Here is an 8518-nt window from a genome sequence, read left to right as displayed (position 1 = left end):
CTTGTCCCAGGCGCTTTTCCCTACAGCGTCCTCCCTGTGTCTGTAGCTGGACGGTCGCCGGGTGGCCCTGCCCGTGTGGCCTGCACAAGGCCGGGTGAACGTGAGGTCCAGTGGCTCCTTTATCCTCCTCTACACGGACTTTGGGCTTCAAGTTCGCTATGACGGGAACCACCTGGTGGAAGTGACCGTGCCCTCCTCCTACGCTGGCCGGCTCTGCGGGATGTGCGGTGAGTTCCTAGGGCACCTACAGGTGAGGCCGGGGTCATGGGCTGGAGCCTGTCCCGGTCCTGCTCATCCACACATCTGATTAGGCGTCCTTGGTGCTTGTCGACCTCTTACGTGGTTGAAGGTGTCGTGCGCTAGGGTAGGCATGAAGGGAAGCCGAAGATGAAGGAAGAGAAAGGGCTCATCCTGGTTGGTTGCGTGAAGAGGGCGGGATGCTTCTTGGTCCCGGGGCTGAGTTCAAGGCCTCTGCTGACTGCTCTGTCCTGCAGGGAACTTCAACAACAACAGCCTAGATGACAATCTGCAGCCAGATAAAAGGCCTGCAGTCAGCTCCGTGCACCTGGGGGCCTCCTGGAAGCTAAATGAGTTATCTGAAACTGGGTGAGCCAGAACGGGGGCGGGGTGGGGGGGAGCTGGACCAGGGAAGGAGGCTTGGTGGGCAGCCTCGAGGTGTTCCCTGTGCATGCCCAGTCTTTCCTGGAGTTGATGACTGATCTGTCTCTTGGGAAGTCCACCCTGAGATCTAACCTTTTGCTTTCCTGCTGCATCTGCTGACCTGACTACTTGAGGCCATCACTCTCCCGTCCTTATTCCCCTCCCTGTTTCCCTCTCCACTTTTGCTCTGGCTTTTGGAAAGCTTCCTCCAATCCTAAACTCCTGTCCTTTCCCCTTCTCCTCTGTCAGCTGCTTTGCTGCGGGTGGCAAGCCCCCCAGGTGCCTGGGGAAGAAAGTGACAGAGGCCTGGAATAAGAACTGTGATATCTTAATGAACCCTCAGGGTAAGCCACGCAGGGGGCCCCTTTTTGCTCCCCCGGGGGGCAGGAGACAGAGGAGGGGCACTGCGCAGGGAGGGAGGAAGGGTGAGACAGGAAGTAGTGGCCCTCGAGAGGCAGGCAGAGGGAATGCAGAGGCAGAGGCCACCTGGGAACGCTGACGGATCTGTGGGGTTTTTGCATCTCAGGCAGTAGGTTCTCAATAATTACGGGTTTTGATGGAAATGGATGTTGAATTTGCCCCAGAGCAGCCGCGTGGTTCTGCTCCCTCCCCAAGCTTAGTCTCACCTACGTTTCATCCAGGACCCTTCTCCCAGTGCCACGGGGTGGTGGCCCCGCACTCCAGCTTCACCAGTTGCATGTATGGCCAGTGTGGGACCAAGGGCGACGCCTTGACCCTGTGCCGCTCCCTGCAGGCCTACGCGTCCCTGTGCGCCCGCGCAGGCCAGGCCCTCGCCTGGCGGAACAGCACCTTCTGCCGTGAGTGACCTGACAGCCAGGAGGAGTCCCCGGAGCCCTGCCCTCTCTTCCTCTCCCTAAATTCTGCTCCTTCACTCTGCCCTTCGCAGCCCGGCCCCCAGGCCCCACATGGGACCCTCCTCTGTTCCCGCCTCCCCAATCTCTCTGAGCCCAGCCCCCACCCTCTATTGTCTGCCTCTTCTGGGAGCCTCCATCTGATTCTCACTTCACCAAAAAGTTCTGATCTCCCAGGAATTCCCTGGGGGTCCAGTGGTTAGGACTCCGCGCGTCCACTGCAGGGGGCACCGGTTCTATCCCTGGTTCAGATCCCACATGCGGTGGGGCGTGGCCCAAAAAAAAGTTCTGACTGATCTCATTTGGTTACTGCCTCCTTCCCTTCTTCCCTGGGCCAGCTCTGTGACCTTTCTTCTTTCCCAGAAACGCTTTTTTTAAAAACAATTTTAGTAAAACATACAGAACATAAAAATTACCATTGTGACAATTTTTGTGTCCGGTGGCATTAAGCGCATTCACCTCATTGTGCAACCATCACCACCACCGCCCCCAGAACTTTTTCATCTTCCCAAACTGAAACTCTGTCCGCATTAAACACTGTAAGTCCCCATCCCCTCCCCCAGCCCCTGGCAACCACCACCTACTCTCTGTCTTTGTGAATTCGAAGACTCTAGGGACCTCATCTAAGTGGAATCACACGGTATTCGTCTTTTTGTGACTCGCTTATTTCACTTAGCATTATATCCCCAGGGTTCACCATGTTGTAGCAAGTGCCAGAATTCCCTTCTTTTTAAGGCTGAATCATATTCCGTTGTATGATTGGACCCAATTTTGTTTATCCATTCGTCTGATGGACATTCCCAGGAACTCTTTTTTTTTTTTTAAGATATTTTTGATACGGACCATTTTTAAAGTCTTTATTGAATTTGTTACGGTATTGTTTCTGTTTTATGTTTTTGATTTTTTTGGACTCGATGCATGTGGGATCTTAGCTCCCCAACCAGGGATGAAACCCGTACCTCCTGCAGTGGAAGGCAAAGTCTTAACCACTGGACCTCCAGGGAAGTCCCTCCCAGGAACTCTTGATGCCCCAAGGTCAGAGAGCTGAAAATCACTCTTCCTTCCTAAACACCGATTTCTTCTTAGCTCTGAACTGCCCCTTGGGCAGCAGCTACAGCACCTGTGCCAACCCCTGCCCGGCCACCTGCCTCAGCCTGAGCACTCCATCATACTGCCCGTCCTCGCTGCCCTGTGCCGAGGGCTGCGAGTGCCAGAAAGGCCACATCCTGAGTGGGACCTCCTGTGTGCCCCTCAGCCAGTGTGGCTGCACCAGCCAGAGGGGCTCCTACCACCCGGTGAGAGGCCAGACCACAGTGGGTGCCGTGCCCTTCCCAGCTCCCCGAGTTTGGGGGCCAGAGGGCTCAGAGCCTGCAAAGGGGTAGGGTGGGCCAGTGCCTGGGGGCTGAGGGGCAAATCCAGAAGCCAAGAGCCTGAGGAAGGCTAGCGATAGAGGCGGGCAGCCAAGGGCAGCGAGCCTCATGGGGGCCCTGGAGTGCGGGCGGCTCCGACCACCTCTGGCTTCCAAGTTTCTATCGGCTCCACTGATGCCTGCGCCCCACAGGTTGGGGAGAGCTGGTACACGGACAACACCTGCTCCAGGCTCTGCACCTGCTCCGCTCACAACAACATCTCCTGCCTCCAGACCGCCTGCAAGCCTGGCCAGATGTGCGGGTCCCAGGATGGGCTGATACGGTGCCAGGCGGCAGGTAGGCCTCCACTGAGCATGGAGGAGGACCTTCAGCCACCAAGACGAACTCTCCCCAATTCCCCCTCTGTCAAGAAGGGCTCCTCGGGGTTCACTCATGGTTCCCCGTGGCAGCCGTGGACTTAGACGGGATAGTATAAGTCTCTCCCTGGCCGGATGACACCTGCCCCACCTCCTCGTGTCTTGACTCTTTCCTTTGTCTCCTTCCCTTCTGAGGCTCCCTCTCCTCCCATCCTTTCCTTGAGGCAGGGGAGAAGGCCTGTTCTCGCTAGAGGCTGGGCCACTCCTCAGCCACCTGTCTGTCCTCCAGGGATGGGAGAGTGCCGCATCCGCAGCACGTCCCACTACGTGAGCTTTGATGGCAGTTACCATGCGGTCAGGGGCACCTGCACTTACGTCTTGGTGAAAATATGCCACTCCACCATGGACCTGCCTTTCTTCAAGATCAGTGGCAAGAATGGGAGGCGGAAAGACCAACCCCACACTTTGTACCTCCGCCAGGTCCACGTGGACATCTTTAATACCCTGGTCACCCTGAGGAAGGGCCAAGCGCTGGTGAGCGAGGCGGGCGGCGAGGATGTGGGCTCCGGGGGCTCCGGGGGCTCCGGGGGCGGGGCTCTGGTCCTTCCTCCTGCTCACGGGCCCCGCCCTCCTCTGTAGACCAATGGCACACGGGTCACCCTCCCGGCGACCGCCCAGATCCGGGAGTCAGAGTCATTTCCAGGGACGGCTACATCGTGCTCACCATCAACACTGGGGTGCAAGTCAAGTTTGACGGCAGTGGTTTCCTAGCGGTCGAAATCCCCAAAGCCTATTATGAAGAGGTGAGGAAAACACCTGGGTCTCTTCGTAGGGGAGTCAGCCTGCAGGGAGGGGGGCGCCTTTCTCTCAAAGGGGATGCCAACAAAAAATGCCCTCTGCCATCCCTGGCACTGAAGATCCCTCGATCCCCTCTGCCCACCCAGACCTGCGGCACGTGCGGGAACTTCAACGGTGAGGAGGGAGACGAACTATTGACGCCTAATGACGAATTAGCCCTGGATGACGTCATGTATGTGGACAGTTGGCAAGACAAGGAGATCGACCCAAAGTAATTGTCCCCGAAGAATCTCTGCCTTTGCATAGGAACACGAGTTGGGATTCTAGACTGTATGGCCCACCTGGGATGGGAAGACCAGAGTGGTCCTTTGTGCGTGTAACTTGACGGGCAATGGCGTCTGGGTCCCAGGAACCTATATGGGGAAACGAGAAAGTCTTCCTGTCTTGGCTTCGAAACGTGGGAGGAGACCGAGGCCACGTGGAAGGCTGGCCAGAGCTCAGGCCAGCTTGCCGGTGAAGACAGGCAGCGTCTTCAGGGTGTGGTTTGGGAGCGCCAAGTCATTATCAGAGATGAGGCAGTGGCTGTCCCTATGACGACGCCCTTTCCCTTCCCAGTTGCCAAGAAGATGACAAGAAGACTGAAGCAGAACCTCAGGAGAAGCCAAACCCAAACTGCCGGGCAGCTGACCTGGCAAGAGCCCAGGAGCAATGCCAGGCGGCTTTTCAGGCTCCAGCCTGGGCGAAGTGTGCCACCCGCGTGATTCTCAGTCCCTTCCTGCTCAGATGTACCCACAGCCTCTGTGAGTTTGGAGGCATCAACCATGCCCTCTGCCAGTCTCTACAAGCCTTCGGGGCCGCCTGCCAGGCCCAGGGGGTCAAGCCTCCGATCTGGAGAAACAGCAGCTTCTGCCGTGAGTGTGTCTTCGGGCCGCCCCCAAACTGCTCCTAAACCCTCTTTCCGTCTGTGTGTCTCTGAAAGGCTCCCCCATTCTCCATTTCAGTTGTTCCCGACCTATTTCTGACCTCATTTTCTCTGATGTGGACCATTTACAGCAAGCTCTTAGCTAGTGCCCCATACCAACAGGACCGCACGGGCTGCTTGTCAGCAGCTCCTTTCCAAAAGAAATGTGATCATGTTAGGCCCCTGCACGGCTGTTGCCTGCAAGTCCAAGCTCCTCTCTGAGATGTTTGAGAGATCCTGCAAGCTGTGCCCCTCCCCCACCCCCTTTCCTGTGCGCCAGCATCACCCGCCTCAAACCATCCCATTCCCCACACAGGCCTCGCTTTCCCACACCCCTCCCTGCCTTTATACATACCACGCCCTGCACCCGAAAGGTTCTTTCTTCTCCCCTCCTGGCAGACTCTGAGGCATCCTCCTCTAGCTCTTTCCTTTAAAAAACTTTTTTAAAAATTATTATTCACATACCATATTCTTTTACCCTTCAAAAGTATACAGTTGACTGATTTTCAGGACCTTCACAAAGTTGTATAACCAGCACCACTATCTAATTCCAGAACCTTTTATTTTTATTTATTTATTTAGGCTGCGCCGGGTCTTAGTTGCGGCATGCATGTGGGTTCTAGTTCCCTGACCAGGGATCGAACCCCGGGCCCCCTGCGTTGGGAGCGCAAAGTCTTACCCACTGGACCACCAGGGAAGTCCCCAAGAACATTTTAAATTTTAAAACAGTGATTACGGTGTTTTTCCTATGTGATGCATTCCTATGGTTCAAAAACTTTGAAAGTATTAAAAGGTTCCCAGTGAAAAGTCTCCCTCTCGCCCTGACCCCAGGGGCCCAGGTCCCAGCCTGCTCTTTTCAGTGTCTGAGTATTTTTCCAAAAGTCTTTTATTTCTGCACATACAGACAAATGCAAATTTATTTTCTGTATTTTCTTACAAACAGCAGACGGGATACAGTAGTTTGCACTTTATTTTTTTTTCACTTGACAAACTAGCTTGGCGGTCCTTCCCCGTCAGATAGGTAAAGAGTATCCTCATTCTCTTTTGCAGCTGCGTCATAATTCATTTATCATAATTTATTTAACTAGTCTTCTAGCGATGGACTTTCTAGTTGTTTCCAGTCTTTTGCTATTGCAAACAGTGCTGCAAGGATAACCTCATGCAGATACAATTCTCTACGTGTGTGTCTCTTATCTGTGGGATAAATTTGTAGACCTGGGATTGTTGGATCAAGGATTGTGTGGATTTGTGCTTTTGAGAGATGTTGCCAAATGGCCTTCCACAGGGGTTGAGGAATTTACATTCCCACCAGCAACATACAAGAGTGCCCATTTCCCCACAGACTGGCCAACACACAGCATTACCGTGCTTTTGGATTTTTGCCTATCTGATATGTGAAAGATAAAAAGAGTCTTAATTTGTATTTTTCCTATTATGAGTGAAGTTGTGTGTTCTTTCCTATGTTCAGGAGCAATGTGGATTTCCCTTTCTGTGATTTCTTCATACCCATTCACCATTTTTTCCACTGGTTTGTTGGTCTTTGTTGAAATGTTTTATAGATGTCCTTTGTCTACTACAGAGAGTAGCCCTTCATTAGTGCCATGAGTTACAAAAATTTTGTCCAGGTCTCTTTTTTTTCATCTCTCACTGTTTTTTACCATGCAGGAAAAAAATGTATTTGTGAGGCCAAACATAATAGTCTTTGCTTTATGGCTTCTGTAGTTTGAGCCTTAGTTACAAACGGCTTCCCCACTCTGAAGTTAAAAAAGAATTTGCCTATGTTTTGCTCTAGTATTTGTATGGTTTCTTTTTTTTTTATATATATTTAAATGTTTGATCCATGGGGATTTATCCTGGTGTGTAGGATGAGAACTGAATCAACTTTCTGTTTATTTTTTCCCAGTATTATTAAATGACCAGTCTCTCTTTTTCCACTGACTCAGATGCCATGATTTATATTAAATTCCCACACGTATTTGGATCCCTCTCTGGGCCTTTTTCTCCGCTTCCACTGCTCCATTTATCTTCATTTACCAGCGGCACAATGTTGTGGTCATTGAGAGTTTAGATAGTGTTTAGATTTCTGGTAAGGTGAAAAGGGAACCCTCCTATACCGTTGGTGGGAATGTAAATTGATACAGCCACTATGGAGAACAGTACGGAGGCTCCTTAAAAAACTAAAAATAGAATTACCATGTGACCCAGCAATCCCACTACTGGGCACATACCCTGAGAAAACCATAATTCAAAAAGACACATGCACCCCAATGTTCATTGCAGCACTATTTACCATAGCCAGGACATGGAACCAACCTAAATGTGCATTGACAGATGAACGAATAAAGAAGATGTGGAACCCCACGTTCTTTTTTTTTTTTTTTTTTTTTTTGGTTTGTTTTAGAATTTTCCCAGCTTTTCTGCTTTGTTTATATCCTCATTTCCACATTAATATCATCTTGTCCTATTAAAAAACAAAACAAAATCCTGTTGGTGTATTTTTGGGGGATCGTATTAAATGTATAATTAGGGAGGGACTTCCCTGGCAGTCCAGTGGTTAGGATTCTGCGCTTCCATGCGGGGCACAAGTTCGATCCCTGGTCGGGGAACTAAGATCCCACATGGCGCGTGGTGCGGCCAAAAAACTAAATAATAATAATAATTAAATTAACTTAGGGAAGACTGACATCTTCCCATCTGTGAACATTTCCATTTGTTTGCATCTACGTCTACTTAAAGGGCTTTATTTAGCTCCTCCAGCACAGTGGATACCTCCCTGCCCTGTGCTCCTGTCACACCTCGTACATACACACGCCAGTCACATGCTTACTGACCAGATGCACCAGGGTCGCGCTGCTGCGGCTGCTGGCTGACCTCGGATTCCCACGCCGATCGGGGAGAACCATTTTTGCTCTTTTCTGTCCTCGGAGCCAGCACACAGCCCACGCTCAGTCAGTGTTTCCCCCACCCCCACCCCTCCAGCTCTGGACTGCTCCGCCCACAGCGTCTACACCACCTGCGTTCCCTCCTGCCCTCCTTCCTGCTGGGACCCAGAAGGCCAGTGCAAAGGCTCCAGAGTGCCCTCCACCTGCGAGGAGGGCTGTGTCTGTGAGCCCGGCTACGTGCTCAGTGGACAGCAGTGTGTGCCCAGGAGCCAGTGCAGCTGCAGGGACGCCCAGGGCAACTCCCTCCCTGTGAGTGGGGGCAGGAAGTAGGGGTGGGGGCAACACACCTTCGGGATGCCATGTTCTCCTTTCCCATGCCTCTCTCGGCCTGGGCCACCCACGCCTCTACCGCTGGCCCTGGGTGTGAAGGCTGGTGATGGGGCAGGGTGGCCTCCTGCCAGGCCTGGGCTAGAGGGTGCGTGGTTTGGGTTTGGGGACTGAGAAATGCAAACCAAGGGGATGCGGCCGGTGGAGTGGCTTTGATATGAATCCCAATGGTACCACTCACGAGTCAGGGGACCTCTGTGACCTCAGTTTCCTCATCTGTAAGATGGGTTCA

The 8518-nt window shown here is 52.6% G+C and overlaps 1 protein-coding gene across 1 annotated transcript in view; it reads left to right on the top strand.

The window, feature by feature from the left end:
• Positions 1-8518, top strand: part of ZAN (zonadhesin) — a 36673-nt gene that overhangs the window by 18363 nt on the left and 9792 nt on the right. Inside the window, 12 exon segments of the mRNA XM_007468897.1 lie at positions 47-227; positions 495-606; positions 910-1004; positions 1302-1478; positions 2619-2827; positions 3094-3238; positions 3548-3792; positions 3898-3937; positions 3940-4061; positions 4203-4327; positions 4672-4967; positions 7997-8208. Coding sequence (XP_007468959.1) covers positions 47-227; positions 495-606; positions 910-1004; positions 1302-1478; positions 2619-2827; positions 3094-3238; positions 3548-3792; positions 3898-3937; positions 3940-4061; positions 4203-4327; positions 4672-4967; positions 7997-8208 — 1959 coding nt within the window.

This window comes from Lipotes vexillifer, unplaced genomic scaffold (genome assembly GCF_000442215.2).
Source record: "Lipotes vexillifer unplaced genomic scaffold, Lipotes_vexillifer_v1.1 scaffold12, whole genome shotgun sequence".
NCBI classification, from domain to species: Eukaryota; Metazoa; Chordata; class Mammalia; order Artiodactyla; family Lipotidae; genus Lipotes; species Lipotes vexillifer.
The sequence above is the reverse complement of the archived record's forward strand: the minus strand, read 5'-3'. Positions and strand labels throughout refer to the sequence as shown.